The following is a 24,034-nucleotide window of genomic DNA, read 5'->3' on the forward strand; positions in this document are numbered from 1 at the left end:
TTATAGATGTCAAGACCATTCCAATAGGATCAAATATATTTGACTGCTGATAGTTTTGGTTTGGTCATAACATTTTTAACATGTTTGCATTAACAAATCAATTCTAATGAAGGGACTATAAATTAAACTTGGTAGGTATGTAGATAGAAGTTTCCTGAAAACTAGTACATTACTAGCACATTAAAATGTGCTTGAACCCGTCACTGAAGATCCTAGTACGTTCAGTTAGTCTTGTCTCAGATTCAGAAAAGGATCAGTCCAGAATCCCTTTAGTTTTATCTGAATGTAACACAATCCCAGTCTAAAGGGAAATTCGTTATTTGCAAAATAAATAAAATAATGGTAGAGGCCTAGTCTATATCTGTGTCAGATTACCCTAACTGTGTAAGGTAAATCTTAGTGGGTTGTTATTTACATAAGCAGGGTGTATCAACAAAAACCCTACAATCTCATTTCCAGGACAATCTTTTCAGGGAACCAGAACCCTCCTCAGACTGGATCTAGAGTTATTTGAGCTATGGGTCACCAGGGAGTGAAGGCTTATAAGAACAAACTGTTCCTGGAGAGCAGGACTCTGGTGTGTTCATGCCTTCCTGCACAGGCCATGCAAGGCTGCATGCTATCAGCGGTTTCACATGTGTGTTTGGGAGGCTGGGAATGAAAGCAGAACTGAAGAAGTTAAGCAGATCTTGTGGAGAAAACAGTCATTACAACCCAGCAAGACGCAGACTATGCACAGACCAGGGCCTACTGCCAAGCCAAACAACCCCAGGGGATGGGTGGGTTAGTGGGAGAGTAAAGGACAAAAGAACTGGTTACTTTAGGAATGTTGCCAGTATCCACACTATCAAAAACATTCAAAGTCATAGTAACTAACTGTTTAATTTTGATAACATTGTTATACTTGTATACTACCAGGATTCACAAGGATATCTGTGCCAAAATTGAAATGATAGCGTTATTCTGATAGAGCGTTGTCTTTTGAGAGTCACTGGCAATCATTTGCAATACTGCTTCCTCTTAAATTGCATTTTCCAGCTAATAACAGAGACAAAACTTTGAGAGTTTGGATGACCTCATTGTTTTCTCAACTGACTTTAATTCCAATTACATGAATTTTTTATTTCAAAAATAGGGTGGTCCTTTAGGAATGCCAGTGTGGGAAGTATATAGGTCTGAACTAAATGAGCCACTTCGGGCACAGAAATAAGGAACAGAATGTCTGTGAAATTATTTCTGACACCCATAATGGATGATTTAAGCCCTCTCCTGTCAATAAATCATATGGGCACATGTAGTGCAAAAGTCCATCTCAGAGGCGGCAATGGTAGGGTAGTTCTGTAAAAATTTTACCATTTTACAAAACCACAAATTTCACCAATTCTTCTTTGAGATTATCTTGAACTATTGATTTTTTTCTGCTCCCTCTGAGGGATGCAAAAGTACAGATGTTTATATGTTAAAATTATTTAAAACATTTGTATTTGGGTATTTGAGAAAAATTGGAGTGAGGCAGAGTGATAGCTCTAGATTTTAAATTAAAAAAAAAAAAAACTCACTCCACTTTTTTTTTACCATTTTACACAGTTGTGGTTTCGTGTTGGTCATGTAATCTACCAGCTAAAACCAGCTAGGCCCAGCTATAGTTCTGCATATTACCTGCTTCTGAGCACTGAGATCATCTGCTTGTCCTATTCAATGCAGCGCTTTATACTGTGGTACACAGATATATAGAGATATTTCTACTCTTTCTCTACACACTTAAAGGTCAAAGGACTAAGACAGATGGACACACCTCCCTTGAAACTTGTAAAAACCCTGCAAATTATGAGTGAGATAAGTGTTGGTGAAGGACTGTGCAGCCCTGACAAATGTTGCACTGTTGGAGAATGTGACCTGTTGGCCTGCGGATTTTGTGTGATGTGGTAATAAACATGGAATGAAATTAAATGCAATGGAATGAATATGAACATTGTGTTGGATTTAGGAATATTTGCTATTTTAAAGCATAGCCATTCTTTGCTGTAATCATACACAGACATAAAATGATAAATAGTTGACTGAGCCAGTCAACTGAAAACAAGAAAACCACAAGCACAGGCGTACCTAAGATGAGACAGCGTTTTATGAAGAGTCCACATAGAGTGCTACCACAGACGGACAGACTTGCATGCGAATGTAAATGTGGTAACTGTGGAGAGATGGCTCTTTAAGGAAGCGGCTGGGCATGAAAAAAGAGAAATGCCACAAGAAGACAAAAACCATTCTGGCTTGACGGACAACTTGGGAGGTCACACTCGCTCCAAAGTCTGCATTTGGGTCTATCACCAGGGGGTAGGGTGGTCTAATGTGTCAAAGGGCAACACTCCATGGAAGGATACCCGATCGGGAAGCACATAAGCTTAGTCTTGTGGCTAACAGCATGGGACTTGGCTGTTATAACCAGTTACAATGACTCTTGCATGAATATGGCACATAAGCAAGTACCACAAAGCTAAACAAAACCACTTATAGAAATGAACACTTTGAAATGGAGAATATTTTTATATGCAAGAATGCCATAACATCCTGGGTCTCCAGTTTCATTTCTGGGTAAAAATGTTATACAATAGCTCATTTTTCAAAGTGATACTTATCAAGCTGGAAAATGCAGGGAGGTGCTGTATCCAACACTCTACTCTATTTTCAAACTGGAGCTAAGTGCAGACCTACATGCTAAACGTGGGCTTGTTTGCAAGTGTAAGATGTCAAAGATGTCATTGAGATTTACATAAATAACTGAATCAAACAGGAAAGAACCACTTGGTAGGTATCTCCAACTTGAAAACAGAAACTAGCTTGCTTGTTGTTGTGTAGTTATGTCTACCACTCAGAACTCAAGCTTTAATTATGCAAAACCAATTTTTAAATGGCAGAAGCCCAGTGATTGAAAGTTCACATGCACTTCTGGATGTTTTAAATCAACAGGAGATTCCCAATGCATTTGCTCAACACTGCCCTTAGGATAGTGCTCAGTCATTGAGTTCAACTCAGCCTTGACTTGACGCTTCTCTCCTCATAATAAACCTGATCTTGCCCAATCCATTTCACCCGTGACACACTCGTTCTTTTTATTTTAGAGTTAGTTTGACACACATTAATGTTTACACTCATTTAGATCAAAGTCATCATAGGTTATTTGTAAGCTCTTCTCATTATTAAACCTTCATGGTTCTGTTATAAAAGAGCTTGACAACCAACATATGTTGTAATAACCATGACAACACTGGTCTGAATTATGTCAGGGGCCATGGGAAAAGGTTCTTGCCTGTCATGATTAAATGTACCAAGAGCTCCCCCTCCATCCTCAACGGCACATCCCAACCAGACTCTGTGCCAACTTTTAACATCTAAAAGCACTCCATTTAACACCCTTCACCAAAAGGCCAGAGAAGACGCAGTTGTGGGTCCTCTGCAGTGGGATCTTCAAGTGCTGAATGCACTTGCACTAGATGAATACCAACTGCTCTGTTTCCTATAGTGGGCGTGTCTCCGGAAAGCATTTTTTGATTTGTTTTTCCACACTTAACTAAATCAAGCTGTCCATGAAGAGCTGGTGTACCACATGCATATAATGTGCATATTAACACGTGTTTGTGCGTGTAGTTTGTTTTATGGTGTTGTATAGCATCCATTTCCGATCAAAAAAGGAAGACTGAACAGATTAACTGTACTGAACCATTCATAAACAACAACAGCAAGCTGTGGTGTATCAAATGCACTGGAGTAAACCCTGGAACTCATCACATGGAATTTTTTTTGTAGGGTCTTTGTCAAACTTCTGAGATCTAAATCTTGCTGACTAGAAACCAACTCAGTTAGGACAAATAATGTCAACCAGATAATGTCAGCGGTTACAAGGAAAAGTTGCCAACATAATGATTATTCATAGTACCAGTAAACAGTAATTAATTAACAACATATAAACAGAAATCAGAATAGTAAAAATCGAGAAGGTCTTGGAAATTAATGCTTTAGCCCGTATAAGCCCATTGAGACATACTGTACGTGATTTTGGGCTATTTAAGAAATAAATGTTGTTGTTAAACATGTTAAAAATACACATTAATGAAGTTAATACATACATTTTAATTAAGGGCCCATCACAACAAGGATGAAATAAATAAATGAACATTACATACGTATGTACTGGGCCTGTAAAAGCCCAAAAAGTGTAGTTTGTTAAATGTGATCATAAAGAGAACAAACAATGGATCTGCTGTTGTCTACAGGAATGGAGTTGAAATGAAAAAGATCCCAAAATTAACAGGAGGAATAGAGATGATACATACAGGACTCCTGTGGGAGTAATGGTAGAGTAATTTACTGTACACCACAGTAATTGTGGCTGAAACATACAATAAGTGTTCCTTGCATCAGCTGCAAATATATCTATCGCTGCTTACCATCAACCATAATCAAAGCACATTTCTTCATAAACCAAAGTCAAAAACTTATACTTTTGTACACAAAAAGAAACCCTCCACCTTGTTTTACTGTCACCCCTTACACTTACATATATACATGCATTGACAAAGATTAGACAAAAAGTATTGACCGAAAAGAAATGCCTAGATCTGAAAGGTGCAAAAAGAAGTTCTAAATCAGTTATACTAAAAGTAATGGCTATAATTACATACATTTGTCCTATATTTTACAGACAGAATACAAAACATCAGTAATTTGATTGGTTTAACATTCAAATCCACTGTGTCTCATAATTATATACCTTTGTTTTTTTATTTGATAGCTGCCATTTGAAAATACTTTGCTCGTTTTTGCTGAAGGCGACCTAGAAATGTAATGAGCTGTTCGTAAGACTGGCAGGGTGGTGCTGAAACAGAGTTTTCCTGTTCCAAAGATGAGAAATGTGCACTCGGATTTGCAAGCCATCCAAAAGCACCTCCAGCCAGCAGACTGTTGATAATTAATCAAAGTGAACACATTCAGAGCCCTCTCCATGCTCAGAACAGGCGAGACAGCCAAGACTCTGAAAACCAGGAAAGGGAGGACAAGTCAAACACACAAGCCTCTCACTTCAGCCAATCAGCAGCCGTTTTTCAAAATGGACCCTTGACATTGTCCAGGTAACTGCCAGCTGTATATATTGTTGACACACAGTTCCGTACCATAATATATTGGCACTGGTGATTATTGTCAATTATTATGATTATGCCAATGTACTCTAATACTTGTAATGATTGTAGTCACATACCTTTTTAAAAGAATTACCAAGGCACTTTAAATGTTTGCATTTATGTTCTCACTTTTCATACGTTTGTCATGTGGTGCAAAAACCTTTTTGGGAAACCTCATGGGAAACTGATTCTCAGGATTCTCAGATCAGTACGGTATAATAAAAAATCACTCACACTCAGTCACTGTCCATAACCTCTAAGTCCTGTTACTCAAGGTCACAGCTACCAGAGCACATCCCAGGACACTGCATAGTGGAGACTCACCGAGGGTGGGGCGCTAGTCCTCCACAGGGAACACACTCACGGCTACGGACAATTAAGTGTCACCAATTTGTACATGCCTTTGGAGAGCGGGAGGAAGCAGGAGAACCCAGAGAAAACCTGAACCAACATGGGCATTAAAACTTCATACCTTGGAGGTGTGAAGCTAACTACAACACTACCATGCAGGACATAATAAATAATAGTAAATAAAAATACCCATGTATCTCAGAAGCTTAATATGACATGAAACAGTCAGAAACAGTTAATCTTCCTATACTGTTCCTCTACTCTGACCTCCTAACCTCCCTTGAGTGAGACGCCCAAGAGTGGCTGTTATATATTATTGTTATATATTATAAAATATATTGTATATTACAACAAGCAAGAAACGTGTATAACCACAAATACCACTAACAGTGATACAAATTCATGTTCATATTTTCAGCAGATAGTAAGGTTGTATGTGTGTAAACTTTTTATATCCACTGTATTTAAAATCCAATTTTCTGTTAATGGATTTGTTGTCCTCTGAAAAAAATGTATGTCAGTTTCATTATGAGACAATGCTATTTCACAAAAGTGTATTGTTCTAACCATTTATTTTACAAATAACTTGGTTGAAACCTGGACAAAGCAGAGTGTTTTAACTGGACAATGACTCTAAACAAATCAATGCTGGAATTTGTTCATGTCTTTAAGCCAAATGAATGTCTGAAAAATATAATTTCATGATGGAGACACATGGATTGTTACGTCGACAGACAGACTCTGAATCGACTAAGGAGTGACAAAAAGTTTCAGAAAGTTCAGTTACCATTGCTCTTTCAAAAAAATACCATTTTTATATGTCATTCAATTTCATTTTCAATACATACATTTTTTAAAGCTCACCATCGAAGGAGGATTAGGAAAACTAATATAATATCAAACTGCTCTCCAGATGTAGTCACAGCTGCCGTTTCACAACCAGACCCACAGGGGGTGCAAAATGACACCCAGAACCGCAGACTCATAAAGGTGGAACCCAGGTCAACAGCTAGTATAAAAAGGCCCCAAACACGCTAAGAATCCGGTAACTCATTGTCGATTAATTTCACAATGTAAGCAAGCTGTTTTTTTGTCTGTTTCTCGAACTCTCTTTTTGGATTGTCCTACCAGTTCTCGTTCTTCTCCCGATGACCTTGACCCCTGGCCCACCTCTTAGACTTCTCTTTAATCATCAGATACTCTAATAAGTCAAAGTCAAGTCAAAGTCAGCTTTATTGTCAATTCTGCCACATGTACAGGACATGCAGAGAATTTAAATTACGTTACTCTCAGACCCATACAAGTAACATTAAATACAAAACAGTAACATTGAATACAAAGGTATAAATACAATTTTAAAAAATTGTACCTTCCATTACAGCAGCTCCCCGGTGATCCCACTTCCATCTCTCCCGCCATGAACCAAACCGGGAAGTCCCAGCATACCACCAACTGCAGTTGCTCGCTCGCTCACCAATCTTTGTGACAGATAGAGTTTGCCACCGGTGCAGTGGGCATGTCGCTCATGCAGGAGTCCCTTAATCAGATCCCAGCATCTCTCCAAGTGTAGCAGCAATCACTACACCAGCAGCAGGAACCCCTACAGCTTGGCACCATTGTGATGGCGTCACTTCGCCTCCAATTATCTAGCACTCCAATCTCCATGGTTTTTGTAAATGCATCAAGGTGTAGCGGTTTTCTGACACAATGGTGCCTTCTGCTGACCCTCTAATATGAACAGTTTCCCATGGACGCAACTGCAATGGCTCACGTCATCACGCATCTCATGGGTCATACACTGGAGTGGGCCACCGTGGTCCTGGAACAGTGATAACCGATCTGCCAATCCATCGAATTGGAGCAGTTGCCAAATGGTATTTCAGGGAGAGACCGGAACCAGGACAGTGTCTCTCCACGTTATATACATCCGTCAGGGAACATGCAGTGGCAGCTGTGACACTACATCCCGAGAACTAAGTAAATGAGAGTGAAGTAAGTAAAGTAAAGTTTCACCATCTCCGTCAATCACCAGCTGACAGAGAGACACCACGAATAATGACAGCATGCTCCTGTAGATCGGCCGCTACCACCACGTCCATCAGAGGGACCATCCTCCTCCCCCTTTCTTCCACAGGATGAACTCATGTAATTGGGAAGAGACTGTGGCCCACTCATGCCCCAGGAGTGCCAACGGAGAGAAGAACAAGGCCTTTGGTATTTCAGTGCCCACTTCCCTAACCGGCATCAAGCACCACCGGCCTCGGAAAATGCCTCCACTCACCAGGGACATGGAGCTGCCTGGTAAGCTCTTACAACCTCCATCGCTCCGCCACCTGATGCTCTCTTTCCATTAGCTTGAGATAGACAACAACATACCCTGGTCGATTCTGGGGCGGCCATGAATCGGATTGAAGTCGACCTGGCCACCCATCTCCAGTTCGCTGTTGTCTGGTGTGACCCACAACGGGCCATTATGGGGCTCGTTGGCTGTTCTCTGGGGTCCAAACAGATTCCTTACCAGACCCAACCCCTGTGTCTACACATTGAACCCAAACACAAGGAGGTCACAGTCTCCTACTTCACAGCAACACTTCATGACCCCCTTGTGTTGGGCTGACCACCCACAAACCCAGATTGTATTGGACCACAGGAACTCTCCAGCAATGGGGAAATTCTCCAATAGGGCCATCACAACTTCCTAGCAGGACATCCTGGAAGACACAGAACACAGGAATTAACAGGAAGCAAACCTTCTAGTGGCCGGTAATCCCAGTGGGTGTCACCAAATATGTCATAGCCTGTCCTACATGTTGAAGTTCAATATCAAATTGAGCTTTATTTTTTTTTCATCTACATACATGTTATACAGTACATAGAAAAACAAAACAATATTTCTCCATAGCCTGGTGCTACATGTAACATTTAAACAAAGTTACACACTGACATAAAGTGCACGTGTGCGACAGACAAACTGGCTACATAAAGTGAAAACATGGGACACAGGCAGTGCAAGACAAGCAGTGCAAGAAAAAACAGAATAACAATACAGACAGTTCTAAAAACAGTGAAACAAGTAATGAATGTGCAACAAGTAACATTGTGCAAATGTTGCTGTGGTAATGTGCAAATAATGCTGTCTGAATATAAAAGGTAAGTGCCTGAGTATTCATGTGTCTGATGGCCTGTGGAAAGAAGCTATCACACAGTCTGGCAGTGAGGGCTTGAATGCTTGAGTACCATTTTCAGGATGCTAGGAGGGTGAATAGTGCATGTGAGGGGTGTGTGGAGTCCTTCACAATACTGTTGGCTTTCCTGACTGTTCGCTGTACGGTTTTGCGGTCCGATGTGGTGAAGTTCCCAAACAAAACAGTGATGCAGCTGGTCAGAATGCTCATAATAGTCCCTCTTTGGTGAAGATAGGTGGTGGGAGAAGGGCTTTCCTCAGCCTCCACAGGAAGTTAAGCTGGTGATGAAATTCCAGGTGAAGTTCTCCTCTAGGACTCATCTTGTGTTCTTGACAATCTCCACACAAGATTTGTGGAGAGTGGTCAATCCGTTCTCTTCTGAAGTCAACAATGGTTTCTTTAGTTTTGTCCACATTCAGAAACAGATGTTGACCTTACACCAGTCCGTCAGTCGTTGCACCTCTTCTCTGCATGCTGATTCATCGTTCTTGCTGATGAGACCCACCACAGTCGTGTCATCAGCAAACTTGATGATGTGGTTGGAGCTGTGCATCACTGCACAGTCGTGGGTCAGTAGGGTGAAAGGCGTTGGATTGAGCACACAGCCCTGGGGAGCTCTAGTGCTCAGTGTGGTGGTGCTGGAGATGCTGTTCCTGATCCAGACAGACAGAGGTCTATCAGTCAGTAAGTCCAAGATCCAGTTGCAGAGGGAGGTGTTGAGACCCAGCAGACACAGCTTCACAACAAGGTGCTGAGGTATGATGGTGTTGAATGCTGAACTGAAGTCTAAGAACAGCATTTGTGCATATGAGTTCTTATTGTCCAGGTGGTTGAGTGTCAGATGCTGATGTGCTGCCCACAAGACTGAAACCCAGTAACCCCAAGGCCTTCTCCTGCCATTGCACCACCCACACCATCCCTGGTCCCATATCTCCCTGAACTTTGTCACTGGGCTTCCCCTATTCCACAAGCAGACCACGGTCATCAACACATTCACCAAGGTGGCCTGCTTCATTGCCCTACCAGGTCTTCCCACTACCACCCAAATGCTTGAACTCATAATACATGGAGTAGTACGCCATCATAGCCCACCCACCGACCTCCTGTTGGATTGGGGACCACAGCTCATCGCCAGGTTCTGTGCCAGAGTAACTGTGACCTTAACTTCAAGACATCACCCTGAATTTAAAGCCATACAGAACACATAAATGAAGAAATGAAAAATATCTACAATGTTACTCCTCTGCATGCCCCTCCACCTGGTCCAAGCATCTCCTCATGGCTTGCTCTAAATCAGGTTTCCTCAGCCACAGGTTTCTTCCTGTTCGAGGCATCCACAGGTCACTAACCCATCTGGTTTCCCACAGAAGGACCCATACCAGCCTGTGAATCTTCATCTACAACAGCTCAAAAACACCTGGAACCTGGTCCATCAGGCCCTGAATCACACCCTAGAGACCATGAATACTATAAATGTATAAAATGGTCCCAAACATGCGAAGAATCCGTGAACACACTGTTGATTCATTTCACGTTGTTGTAAGCGGTTTTCATGACTGACCAAACCTGATACCGAGTGCCTGTTTCCCAACCTCTCTCTTTGGATTGTCCTACCTCTTCTCGTTCTGCTCCCAATGACCTCAACCCCTACCCCGTCCCACAACTCTCTGATTGTTCAGGTCTCTGATGCTTCTCCTGCTTCCGGTATTTAAAGATTCCACCCGACACCTCTACAGACAGCAACCTTCCATGCTTCCATCTCTCCTACTGTGGACCCAGCATGGCACAGAGCGCAGTTGCTCACACTCTCCTTTCCTGGCCCAAGCATTACTGCAGCCCGGGCAACACCACACCGTAAGTCCCAGTACTTCTTCCTTGACCTCCCACTTCCGCCGCTAATCATTTTAGATCATTTAGATTTTAGCTGGAATATGTCTGTTAGCACTATTGCCCTTTTGAGGAAAGGGTGAAGGAGAGATGCTGCTTCCTGTAGATCCCCTCTGGGAGGAAACCTGCTCTGACTCGGGGCAAAATGAAAGTGACCATTCCGCCAGGCCACTTCACAGCAGTAGGCCTGGAACAAGAGATGACATGGGAACAGCAGGAAGCTGCTCACACTCCAGGGGCACAAAGGGCACTTAACAGGTTCAAAGTGTTTTTAGTTTCCTAGCTTAAATGTTCTCTTGTTTTGCTTTTGGACTTCATTTACAGCCCTGCTGGTTTCCTGTTTTTATTCCTGACAAAGGACTCATCTGAATACTACTGACATAAAAAGAAGAGGAAACAGTTTTTCACTTTGAACTAAAATTCTAATTTTAAACTATTTCCATCATTTTTTTAGTCTCCGCACAAAGCAAATGTGTTACCTCTTCCTTTCAGCAAGCATAAGATAATGTTTGAAAATCATTACTTTGTCATTACATGTGTCATTACTTTGGTCATGTCATGAATGTCCTAGTAACAGTTCAAAGACACCAGTAGGTGATCATTATGACAGCCTGTTCTAGAGACAGGTGTCACTCAGTCCCCCTAAATCCTGTCTGGTGGACCATTTGGAGGTCCAGGTACAAAATCCAATAGCCTACTGCTGAATGTAGATGTTTTTGTCAGGTGATCCGGCTTAATCTACAGAGGAAATGTCTCATTTTGATACTCTAATGCCAAAAATAAAGCACAAATTCAATGCTAGGGTCCTAGCAAGAGTAGATCATGGGTACCACATTTTGCCACTCGAACCATATCAGTCCAGGATCAGCAAGACTATATGTAGAGAAGGGAGAGAGCAGTCACCCAAACTGGCATCAAAGCAGGGTGACTTCAGTGTGGCACAAATGCAATGCAATGCTATGCACAGTTAGTATATTCATTCAGCAAAATCTGTTTTTATAGTCTTAAATATAACTCATTGGTAAACAAATATGGTCGAAATTAAACATGCATGTGTGAGAGCTTTCAACATTTGCTTGCAATGACAAAATTATGAAAGAATCTGGACAGCACAAAAGCTCTTCAATCAGAGATGACCACATGAAATATAGGTTCTCAAAGACAGGAAGGAAGTATATGAAAACTGTCAACAGACTCTCAATGAATAAACGATCTAATGCAAGATTTGTGTTTAGAGGATGTGTTCCCTTGTCATTTAAAAACTTGACTACTGTAATTCACTTCTGGCAGGGCTGCCTCAGGGGGCCTTTAGCCTCTCCAACTAATCCAGAATGCAGCTGCAGACTTGTTTTCAAGCTTCCCAAGTTCCTCCACATCACTCCGTCCACAAGACATGCATCTAGACTCTTCTACGCTTTGGCACCTGGAATGTCTGAACAGCTGACTCTTCATCTTCATCTTCATTCAAACAATGACTGAAGATGTGCCTCTTTTAAAAGTACTGACAATGTCTATGAACCTGTACAACTAGACTAATGGTTCTCAACCAGTAGCAAAATTAATGCATTGAGATCAGTTTAAAGAAGTTGTTGCTGCTAATGATAAGTGATAACACTGTGGGATGACAAATGGTTGACAAATACAATGACAAGTGAAACTATCACAAAGCATGTAGATGTAGAGGTGTCATGCTGTGGGATTTGAGCTGCTTCACTGGAAAATGTTATAATAAAGGAATAAATAAAGGAAGATATTGCAGAAAGACTTGATCCCCAACATTTAAAAAAAAAAAAATGCTCACACTAGACAAATTACATATTAATGTTTAACAGACACTTAAAAAAATCCCATTGTTTTTATGGAAAAAGCAATTTTACAGAACCATTTGTAAATTTGACTGGATTTCAGTAAAAAAATTTCAAAATTGACAGGTTGTTTTAATGGTGTTTACATCTGTACAGTATTTTTAATTGTAAAAACTACTATGGTAAAAACATACTGCATCAAATTGATCTGAAGGGCTCTCGTACCAGAAGAAAGAGAGCAAACAGTTTGATGAAGACAATATGGATATGGATTACTGGACCCATGTCCTGCATTCTGATGAGCCAAAGATTAACTTATTTTGTTCAGATGGTGTCAAGTGTGTGTGGCAGCAACCAGGTGAGCAATTTAAGCAAGAGATACTTGTCTTTGTAGTCAATCATGGTTATGGGAGAGTCATGCTTTGGGGCTGCATGAGTGCTGGGGAGTTACAGTTCAATGAGGGAACCATGAATGTGCTGTGACATACTGAAGCAGAGCATGACCACCTCCCTTCAGAAACTTTGCTGCAGGGCCAAAAAACAGCTAAAGAGCCTGAGGGTAAAAGTGTTGGATCGGGCAAGCATGTCTCCAGCATTGGTCTATATGAAACCAATGGAGTCTTCTCACCATTAAGAGACTGATGGTTGTCCTTGCAATCTGCCTGCCATTGCAGTTCCTCTGTGCACGACAAGTCCCTGTTATCCTGATGAGCTTCAATAATGTGCTAGGGCTACTGGACGATAATTGTTGCTGATTCTGTAGCCTTCATTAGAACTGTCAGGGGGGTTGTGACCTAGGGGGTACCACACTCTCCTATGAACTCCACTTACTACCACTGTGTTCCTGAGCAAGACAACTAACCCTAAGTGTCTCTTGGGGGACTTTCCATGTAACTACTTATTGTAAGGCGCTCTGGATAAGAGAGTGTGCTAAATGCCATAAATGTAAATATAAGATGTCATGTATGGGTTGAGCATGGAGAATCTTCCTCACATTGCCAGAGGACTGGCACAGCATCTGATCACCTGTCTGAGTGTGATACAAAGTGAGGCATCGGTGTCATAGATGCACAGCGGGGTCCATAATAGACATCTGGTGTACATCTATCTTGTTAAATATACAAAAAGTGTTGTAATGAAACAGCTTGCCTTTGTCTGTATAGAGTTTATGCTGAGACTTTGCAATGCTTCATACTAGTGAATTTGACATCTGTAGAAGCACCAGTTGGGGTGTTTTGTGTCTAATATTTTCATTCCATTTTTTTATATTAAATATTATGTATTTTAACATTTTTCTTTTATTTACTGACTTTGGTTTTCATTGTGTAGTCCAAAATATACCCAGAACAATATTTGAAGTCCCTGTCTGGGCATAATTTATGTCAACTTTATGCTGAGGTTTCAACAACTATATTACTGATTTTATCAAAAACCTTCTCTGTATTTTAATATCCTCACCAGCCACAAAACACCAAACTCATAAGAAAATGATTAATGCCACCCTGAAGAGGAAATTAATATGTCTATGAGAAGGATATTACAAGACCACCTCCCCCTTCCACCCTCCAAAAAGAAAACAAAAATTTGGTTGAGCACTGGCATATTGTTACCTTTTCTTAGCAATAAAAACTATTTTTAAAATGCTATAACTTTTTGTAGGTTAAAAAAATCTATTTTGCATCGAGTTTGTATTGAATTAATATTGTTGAAGCATATGGTTCAATGATCAACTGAAAGATCCCTTGAGATTCTTCCACTTGTAATGGAACAGTTCTGTGAATGTGACATTTTTACCATGCACAGCAGCCATAGGCTGTCACTGGTAGAATTCACAGGGTTGGTTGAATTTGCAAATCCTGGAAGCCCTACATTTTGAACAACGCATTAATGAGCCACATGCCTGTGTCTGGTCCATACGCTGAAGTAAAACATGCTTACAAACCTGCTCAACAACCATGCCATTCCATGTTTTCTTCCTGGTTTGGCTTCATGGACACATTTGTGATGTGGAAATAATGTCTGCTTGTTTACAGACTCTGACAATATTATGGGCCATACAGTTTTTCTGGCTGAACGATCCTGATTATCTTTATAATCCGTGCATTTAATGAAGATTCCCATTAAGTTGTTTGGGTGGTTGGTGTAAATGTAAACTTTGCTGGTCCTTTCGATTAGTAATACGTATGATTTCTATTTTCAGGGCATCAGCTGCAACTCCCCATCCTCCCCCGGCGACACCGAGCCGAGGCTCCGCTCCGTGGGCGGAATCTCCGCGGACTCTGATTGGTCCGTTCTGACCGGTGTTTCCGCATTCCGGGCTGAGCTGTCAGCGACAGCGACAACCTGAACACACGAATAACAGCCGTCCCCGGGCACCCCTACCTGCCGTCCGACGTGAAGGCTCCAGGATGCCGTACGTCCTCATCAGCACGCAGATCCGACTGGTGCGTACCGAACGTGGCGCGAACGCGTCGTTCTTTATCACGGGGCGCGCGCCAACTTGAACGTGCTTGGGTGCGCGGCTTGGTGATCGGAAGCATGTGCGGAAAGGATCTGTGCAGAACCCAACCCCGCAGCCCCGATACCCCCTCTTTTCCCCACAACTAGTTACGGATACGACGAATGGTTATGTAGGCTACTGTGTCAGATTTAAGACGATTACTTAATGTTATGAAATCGAGCGCAAGAAATCCCCTGGGTGATCAGCACCGGACGTTTTATTGTACAGCAACGCAGGAGGTGGATCAGATTCCAACTCTTTTTCATTCTGTTGTTGCCATTTGGCTGGAAAGGGTCTATGACTATAATGCATGCAGCGTGATCTGGACTTGTGTGCTTGTTTGGAAAGCATGCTCTGGTTATAAGTCTCTGAGATGTGTGTTTCAGGAGACCGGTCCCACCATGGTAGGAGATGAGTATTCCGATCCAGCCATAATGAACTATCTTGGTGCCAGGAAGACCACCATTTTAGGCAATAACTTGTAAGTCTGCACAAGTTATGTTAAATATGTGTGTGTGTGTGTGTGTGTGTGTGTGTGTGTGTGTGTATACAAGTTGTATATGTTGCTGTCTATCATCATAGTTTCAACACTGCAGCACCGTTTCGAGTTTTTTAGCCATCAGTACTACTATGTCCTAATATTCTGTTTTAATATTAGTTAAAATTACAACAGTTATTGTGATTCCCGTAATATAATCAAAAGTTTTCACAGGCGACAAACAAATGTGACATTTCATCTATTGTTAGGGAATAATACAACCTTATGCTTGTGTGTGTGTGTGTGTAGTTCAGAGTACCATGTGGATGAACCCCCTCGGCTGGTGCTGGACAAGCTGGAGAAGATTGGCTACCGCGTGGTTTCAATGACAGGAGTGGGTCAGACCCTGGTGTGGTGTTTGCACAAGGAGTCCATGTAACGTGATACAGGATCAATACGTGAATTAAAGATCACGCTCAATGGCTGAGCTACTGCAGAACTGTGCACTTTACCCAGCCTGGGGGAATGATTGCTTGACTTCTCTTATGTTGTACACCAATGTAAAACAAGAAGACTAATTCCTTTTATATAACCACTGTATCCAGTGGTGTAAAATGTTAAATCATTGGTACATGGAGTTTATTTATATATTTTTTGTGTCTGTAGGTTTCTTACAACAATGTTATTTGTCAGAATTAATGACGCATGGCTAGATAGCAGAGTCAACCGGCCACTTATTGCACTGTTTTTGAGCTGGCGCTAAGCGCAGTGCTATGTGTTCAGTGTGGGGCTTGTTCTACTGTAAGGTCAGGTGTCCTCATGATTTACAGGAATAGGCAAAGAATTGCTTGTTAAGTTATGGGGTAATAATCTATTGGGTAACAAAAAAATAGTTTGACCTTATACCAGCACACACTCCGGTGCTTAGCACGGAGCGATGCACTTAGCACCAGCATGAAAATAGTGCCCTTCGAGACGGTGAAAGTAATGGCAGTGAGAAATCATTTGTGGCCAAAAACAGACTACCAATCATTCGGATGAGGAATGTGTGGTATTAAATTGCCTCTAGTGTGTTTTTGTTCAGATGATGGAGTAGCACCCTGGTCTAGGTTAGGGTGACAAGGTGTCACGCATTATGTTATACTGCTCAGCATTTTAACCCAGTCTCCTCCATCCTGCATACTGAGGTGATCTTGTAGTTCTTTACTTGTCTGTTTTTAATACCAATAAAAATTTGCTTCTAACTGTGAACACATAAACTGTGTGTAATAAATATTTTAACATTTTTTACTTTCATCACACACATGCAGTAGTTATGCCTTTCCAAAGGCCACAATGACAACCAACAATTTCACAAATGTACACAATTTCTTGCATAGTGGGTAGCGGACAGTCATTGATTGTAACAAGTTTTGGGCAAGAGTTTAATCAATCTTGATCCAGGACTTTGCTAAATGTCCACTTACCCTTACAAATTCATGTGAAAAATAAAAGTACATTTGAAAACCATATAAAACCCATCCAGCTCAAAGTACAGGAATACATTCTGAGCAGATTGTTTAGCCATCAGCTCAGGTTTACCTTGGTCTTCTTTGTAGTTTTATTACAGCGTGCTATATCTGGAATAACTACAATATGGAACCAATGTACAGAGAAGTTTTAGTATGAAAATGAGTAATGCATTCATGTTTTCAATGTGTTCGTAAATACATGTATAAAATATATTTATGCAGTGCACCACATGCAGTTAATCCATGTTTTTCTATGATTATGGTTTCTATGTGGGATGTACTGGAAAGACTCCCCCTGTTTTCCTTATCTATAGCTGAATTTGAAACATCCCTTACTTACTGTCAGCACTCTAGCCACAGTTTGATTGTTTAATGTAAGCCAAATACTTTCTGTCATCATGCTCAGGAAAACACTAATCTGAACACCACAGGACTGATGGACTAGAGACCTCACCAACTGCTCAGTCAAAACTCAAACCGCTTTACCGAATCCGTGGATAAAAGCACAAAAAAAAAAGTAGCTGATTAATTTGTCTAAAAACTACTGCAAAACATTACCTGAAACCACCACCCCAGTTCTGAAATTAAACACTAATGGCTAAAAACGATTCATGCATTAGCAGGGAGGCAATGCAACCTGTTTGAAGTTAAAGAAGGGTCAGAATGGCAAATTAAGATATTATGATCTTGATCTTCTCACCTAGAATTACACAGGTAACAGGAACAGCAATGTAGGCTTTTAAATGGAACTCGGCATCCGGTTTCTCTTCTATGGCAGGAATAGGCACGTGTGCATGTTGCATGTTGATTATGCTGATGAACTGTCAGGGACCCGAAACTCATGCTGATGTTTCCCTCAGAAACAAGGGAGATGCAACGCCATCTTAACAGAACTGGTCTGCAGGTGGTTGGCCGGATGCTTGCAGAGTGCAACATTGGCTGCTGCAGTATCCTGGAGTGGAACACTGGGTGTGCCATTGGACCTGGTGTGTGTGTGTGTGTGTGTGTGTGGCTGGTGTCTGGTCCCTCTGTGGGTGGCTTAGTTGCAGGCTCGTTTGCAGCTCCTTATCTGCCAGGTCTCTGAGGACCACTCCCTGAGCTTGGCCACCACGCTCAGGTCCAGTGTCGTGACTTGGCTTCTGCTTCGTCTCACTCAACGCATGAAAGGGTTGGTGATTTTTCAATCCGAAGTGTGAATGGGAGTGAGCCGAAATGACTGGGGCCACTGAGAACTTGCCAGCAACACCCCAGAGAAGGAGACCCTTGAGAGAAGGAAATTGATCTGAGCGGGAGGAGGTGGAGGGCGATGAAGGGTCTGGTTCTGCCATCCAAGGATTAAATGCACATCCCTCCACCCCTCTGTTTTCATCCACTCATCTCACACGCAACCAATGCCGCTGGTTTGGCGCAAAGCTCCTTCAAGATGTGAATCTGGTGCGGGCTGAGCAGTAATTGCATTTCCTGTGCTGTAATTTGGATGGACTGTGTGTTTAGTTGTTTTCTTTTGTCCCGAGGATATGAAAGAGGTCTGCAGAAGTAAACAGATCCATGTGAAGGGAGGGGCAGAAGAAATGAGCGAACGGGGCAGATGTTGTCCACCGCAGACCAGCGTTGTGTAACACAGCTGTGTGGTGGCCCAGAAGCACCCATGAGACGAATGGCTGGAGATTTCAGAATGAAGCCCTGACTTGGGTGATTCAGTAATAGTATAACATAAGGACACAGGCTCATTAAGAAAGACATTACCTGGACTTCAGTGAGGGAAAAATTGGTTTATTTCGTGGGCATCGCTGTAAACGATCTGTGGGTCTAGGACAGCAACCATCAAGTCACTGGCCACTGCTTCACTACACCAATTGTCACAATGATTCAGGGCCTGACTCAAATAGCTTAGTTACAGCACTTAACACATTACAAACTTAATAACCCAATGTCTTGAGACTGAATTATGGTGCATCCAAGACATACTGTAACATAAATGTAATATTTTAAATAAAATCTTTGACTCATTTTTATACTGTGAGGGCTCAGTTCTAGACACATGATAAGTGGTATGCATCTTCACTTGTTTCATGATTCAATAATTGATGAATCACCATCAATTTAATGAACAAGGCCCCAAGTAAGATCTTTTTTTTACACTGATTCTGGTATCATATGTTTTTACATCGTGTAGAGTGCTGAAAATTATAATAGAGCTGGAAAATGGTTATCATCTGGGATGGTCTTTTCCTCTCATCTGCAGAAAATCCAGAATAGCGTCAACCAGCAGCCATTTAGGTCAGACACCATTGCTACACACCATACCAAATGCTGCTTAACTCAGTCTAACTAGAGGAAATATGGAAGTGGCCCAAAATCGATATGCAATCAATAAATGAATAAAGCAGAGGGAAATAGTTTTAAAATGAACATATATTTATTAATCACTTATATTACAACAAAAGTAAAAATGTTTTGAAAAAGTGACTGTGAAGCTAAAGACATAAAATAAGTAACTGCAGAGATATGACGATCTGTTGGTGGGTTCAGTCATTGACCTAGACTTTGGCTGCTTCCTCCTCATCCTCCTGTTCCATCTGCTTAATCAGCCGCTGGCGCTCTGCAGCCTGTCGCATCCGCATCAGAACCACGCTCTCATAGTCCCGCTCGCTGATCAATGGGCTCTGAACACACACACAAACACGCACACAAACACCATCTGAAAATGTCAAAGCATCATGTCAAACCCCATGCCACACAAACATACTCAGCTATTGTAATGATGAAAATATGCACGAGATGCAATTATGAAGTAAGAGAACACAGACCAAAGCCTCGACCACTGTTTGGAAACATGTTTGTTTTTGCAAGACAAAAATCTGAAGGCATTGCATGAGAGAGCAGACGGCGTTTGGGTTCCTACAGCAGTGCGATCTGTTAAAGAATCATGGAACTGTCCTCACAGAAACTGCGCCAGCAGTGCTCTCCATGCTGAGGGAATCCCCTTTTCATATAAACACTAGCACTAGCAGGAGTCCAGTGACCTACACAGGCACTAAACACACACACATTGTAAGTTGTTCTGGATGAGAGGGGGTGGGGGTGGGGGGTCGTAATGTACATATATGATAACTGTGCATATATTTTAATAAATTAATGGCATAAAAAAAATTATGTTAAAAGTTACCAATAGCTTTGCCCTAAAATGAATTGATTTAACCAGTAAATTAAAATGAGATATTAGAGCCACAATAAGGCCACTTTTACTTTGGTACTTAAGTATTTGCCTTTAAATGTATTTATTTACTTTGACTCAAGTGGAAATTTAAATGGAGAGCTTACTTTTACTGGAGTAAGCCTTGGGTACCCTGGGTAACTCTACATTACGTACTTTGTCCACCACCATCAAGGAAGTATCTTTTATTTAAAAAATATATGAATGGGACTGTTCCTGTGTGTCTTTGTATGAGTCATAGAGACTAGAGGGGAGGGAATAGGCATGATGACAAAGAGTAACACAGTGAAGCAAACCATCTGGAAGAGGTGAGAAGGACTCCTGCATCCAGCCATGAGGAGTTTGCAGAGGAGAGGAACATAAAGGAGGGAGGGAGGAAGGAACGCCACAGAGAGAAGAGTAACAGGCTAAGGACTGTGATTAGCATTCCACTCATCTGAGTTCAATAGCCCTTCCCCCATGTAACCATGAAATATCACGCAAGCCCCAGTAAATAAACAACTGCTGCATCTTCAATTACACAAAACAATATAGGGGATGTCCTGCCAGGCCGTAAGAAAAAGATCGGCCCTCTTCAAGTCCTTTCACTGGACTGGGTGGGTGCAACTGCTGCCTGCCCTCTAGTGGTGAGGCTCTGAAATTCGCATTTTACTGCAACAATGCAAGATCTGGAGCTGGATTACAACTGGGAAATCAGATCAGAGATATGACTCCCGATAATGTAATATCCATCTTAACTACATCAATGATGCAATAAGACCTTAAAATGTAATAACCCCTGATATAGTAATAACATGCTCTAACATATAATGGTTCATAAATTCCTGAACCAATGATGCAATACATTATTACATTAACAGGAGGTTTTTACATTATTGGGTTATCTTTGTTTTTGCAGAACTTAGGAACGAGATCATTTGCCAACATTAATCTTAGGGAATTTGTTATTTGTAGTTTTCCTGTTTAAAAATATTGGTACAGAAAATGTACATTTAGCTTTACATGTATCTTACATATGTCTGGTAAATGCTGGAGAATGAATATGACATTCTCACTCACCTTTGATAGCCGCTTAATCCACATTTTGGTCATGGTTACTGCATCCACCTATTATGCATGACAGTGGATGGTTGGAGGAGGCCAAGGAGTCGACTCCAATACAAAAAGAACATTTAAACTCAGGGACCCAGTGAGAACCACTTTGCAACCATTGCTCAACCTATTTATCACAATAAATTAAAATATTACCTATAACAGATGTAGAAAGAGTGGGAAAGCAGACACAAAAATAATTTTCTATGTATGACAATCTGGTAACCTTTTCTAATACTATTTGCTGTCACCATTACCTGGAAAAGTATAAATAAATTTTTTTTAAAAAGCAGCCATTTATTGTGACCTGTAATTACAATGTTTCAGATGCATGTGTATACATGTGCATAAGGCCCGGACAGAGCTGTACAGAGAAGCCACAGTGAACAAACAGAGGAAAACAGCCTGAGCAGAGACGCTGATGTCACCTCCATGCTCCCACTTCCATGTCATCATCATCAACAATGCCTTGAGTCACAAGTGTCATTCATCCAGGTGCTGAGAGTACCAACTCCTTCTGTGTAGGGCTATCGGACCACAGAGTGAATTATGCCAGGCATCTCACACACTCACTATTGAGCTGCCACGGATTACATGATTTTGTGATCGAAAGAGAATTCCATATTTACTGCAACATTTCACTATTATATGATTATAATCATATAACATTGAGTCCGAATGGACTTTGTTCCGCTTTGCAATTGTTGAGCCGGCTGTTCCTAGCTGCGGTCGCAAGGTGGCCGGTGCCAGTCGTGGCGGTAACCCCTATACCCGCTGGTGGACACCAGAGGTTAGGGGAGCAGTCAGGCTGAAGGAGGCCAACAGGGCATGGCTGGTCTGTGGTTCTCCCGAAGCAGCAGACAGGTTCCGGATGTCCAAGCGGGGTGCAGCAGTGGCAGTCGGCGAGGCAAAATCTCGGGCGTGGCAGGAGTCAGTGAGGCCATGGAGAAAGATTACTGGCAGACGCCTCAGGAGAGGAAGGCAGCAACTTGCTCACATTGTTTACAGTGGGGATGGGGAGCTGGGGACATTGACTGGGGCTATAGTCAGGTGGTGGAAAGAAAACTTTGAAGAACTCCTCAATTCCACCAACGTGCATTCCAAGGAAGAACCAGAACTGGTATATCTGGGTATGGACTGTCCAATCTCAGGGGCAGAAGATGTTACGGTAGTCAAACATCTACACAGCGGCGGAGCCCTGTGTATCAATACATTTTCACTTATTTAGAATGATTTTATGTCTTGTTATGTCCTATTTAACCCCTGTTTTATACCTTTATTTAGAATAAAGCATCTCAAGCCCACTGACCATTGGACAGAGACATGGAAAGGCTTTTACAGAAAATGTGTGTGGTTTTGTGTGCAACTCTTGTGTTTTGTGTGGATGCTGCTCACAAAGCACACAAATGTTTGTAACATTGCTGCAGTGAATTTAGGGTTGGTAACATGCAGTTACAGAAATTGCCATGTAATGTAAACCTCAGACAAACCTGAAATAACGCTATGCTGCATTTCAGGTTTGTCTGAGGTTTACATTACATGGCAATTTTACATTACATGGCAATTTTACATTAACGGTAATTTAAACAGAAATTTTAAGCTGATTAGTGTCGGTGATGGTGAGAAGAACCGGTTTCATCCAGGGTTAAAAAGAAAGAAGAACAAATCCAAAGACTGCCACAAATTGGTTAAACTCCACTTCAGTGTCATGTGGTCAAGATGGAGAGCGCCATGACTGCATGGGTCCATGAAAGGGCTGCTCTCCACCACTCACAAGCAGTCAGTGCAAGCTTAATTCTGCTAAAGTTCATCATGTTCTTTCTTTGTTTCTTTTGTTTTCTCTCTCCCTTGCTGCCATTTCTGCCAGAGAGATGTGGCCAGAATGATTTATGAGATCCAAACACTTATTTAGAGAACATTAGGAGTAAAACACGTCTTGTGCAGGCCCATGCCCAGGCCACCCCACTAACTCAAACAAACACATTCAATGGGAACACAGGCCGGAATGTGAAATGAAATTATAACCGAGAGAAAGACTATCAGTCAAGCACTGGGTCTGAAGGAAAGAGCCAGGGTAGAACTGCTAACCTTGGATTGGTCTGAATTTCCTTCACTATGAGCTGAGCTAAGATCACCTGACATAGTTTATGAATACTGGACACCCATTAGCCAACAAACTTTATGGTTGCTTGAATCATTATTCCAACGTACCAAATGAAGTAAGGTTCAGCAATAGGGCATAGCAGATTCTATGAAAATGTCAGGAATCCCTGTGGAAACGTGGACTTCAGCTATAGGAGCCATGTATTGTCAATGTCCTGTAGTTACGAGGGCAAATTCACTTCTGCAGGTGAAGTAACACTCAGGTTTATAAAACACGGCCTACATTTGTAGGAAGGGTGTTGAAAGACTGTGTACGGGGATTCTGATACTCATTCGTCTGTGTTCTTCCTCCGGGAGATAGAAGGGGGAGAAGATGAGTGCAGGACAGTAAGAGTGAGGGGTTGAACAAACAGGGAGAATGGTTGTGCTTGGAACAAATGATCTGGTTCTTGACAGAGAAAGCCCCCTTCTGGTTAAGCTTAAAGGGGAGGAATAAACAGTGAAAAAGAAATGAAAGTTGAAACGTGTGCTCTACTGTGTGATCGATGTGTTCGGGGCAGCGGAGATGCATTAACTCGCACCACACATCTGCACAGCACAGTTTTCAAAAGTGGCTTGGCCCATTCTTTTAAGCAGATTGAGTCAGTGGATATTTCACAGATCCACAGATTCTTTTTAACAAAACTGACACTCATCTCTTCAGTAACATTTGTGCCTTTCTCTTTAGG

At 41.7% G+C, this 24,034-nt stretch overlaps 2 protein-coding genes across 5 annotated transcripts in view; one reads left to right on the top strand and one right to left on the bottom strand.

Annotated features, from left to right (window-relative positions):
* dnajc17 (DnaJ (Hsp40) homolog, subfamily C, member 17) overlaps positions 1–24,034 on the bottom strand; it is a 65,773-nt gene that overhangs the window by 12,236 nt on the left and 29,503 nt on the right. Inside the window, exon 11 of one of the 3 annotated variants that reach the window (XM_028993948.1) lies at positions 19,295–19,560. The exons of 1 other annotated variant lie outside the window; for it this stretch is intronic. In XM_028993948.1, the coding sequence (XP_028849781.1) occupies positions 19,435–19,560 (126 nt within the window). In that variant the 3' untranslated portion in view covers positions 19,295–19,434. Of the gene's footprint in view, positions 1–19,294; positions 19,561–24,034 lie in introns of those variants that run through there. One more of the 3 variants, XR_003751054.1, reaches the window with a different exon arrangement.
* gchfr (GTP cyclohydrolase I feedback regulator) lies at positions 14,700–16,634 on the top strand. Of its 2 annotated transcripts, none has more exons than XM_028994397.1 (3): positions 14,700–14,849; positions 15,292–15,386; positions 15,693–16,634. In XM_028994397.1, the coding sequence occupies exons 1-3, from the start codon at positions 14,814–14,816 to the stop codon at positions 15,820–15,822; spliced, it is 261 nt and encodes an 86-aa protein (XP_028850230.1). In that variant the 5' UTR covers positions 14,700–14,813; the 3' UTR covers positions 15,823–16,634. The 2 variants fall into 2 exon arrangements, with proteins under 2 accessions (XP_028850230.1, XP_028850315.1); XM_028994482.1 differs by having other exon boundaries at positions 15,295–15,386.

This window comes from Denticeps clupeoides, chromosome 1 (genome assembly GCF_900700375.1).
Source record: "Denticeps clupeoides chromosome 1, fDenClu1.1, whole genome shotgun sequence".
Taxonomy (NCBI): domain Eukaryota; kingdom Metazoa; phylum Chordata; class Actinopteri; order Clupeiformes; family Denticipitidae; genus Denticeps; species Denticeps clupeoides.

Coding starts and splice junctions, on each gene's coding strand:
- gchfr (XM_028994397.1), top strand. CDS start 14,814: ATGCCGTACGTCCTCATCAGCACGCAGATCCGACTG. Junction 14,850..15,291: donor TCAGCACGCAGATCCGACTG/GTGCGTACCGAA, acceptor TGTGTGTTTCAG/GAGACCGGTCCCACCATGGT. Junction 15,387..15,692: donor ACCATTTTAGGCAATAACTT/GTAAGTCTGCAC, acceptor GTGTGTGTGTAG/TTCAGAGTACCATGTGGATG.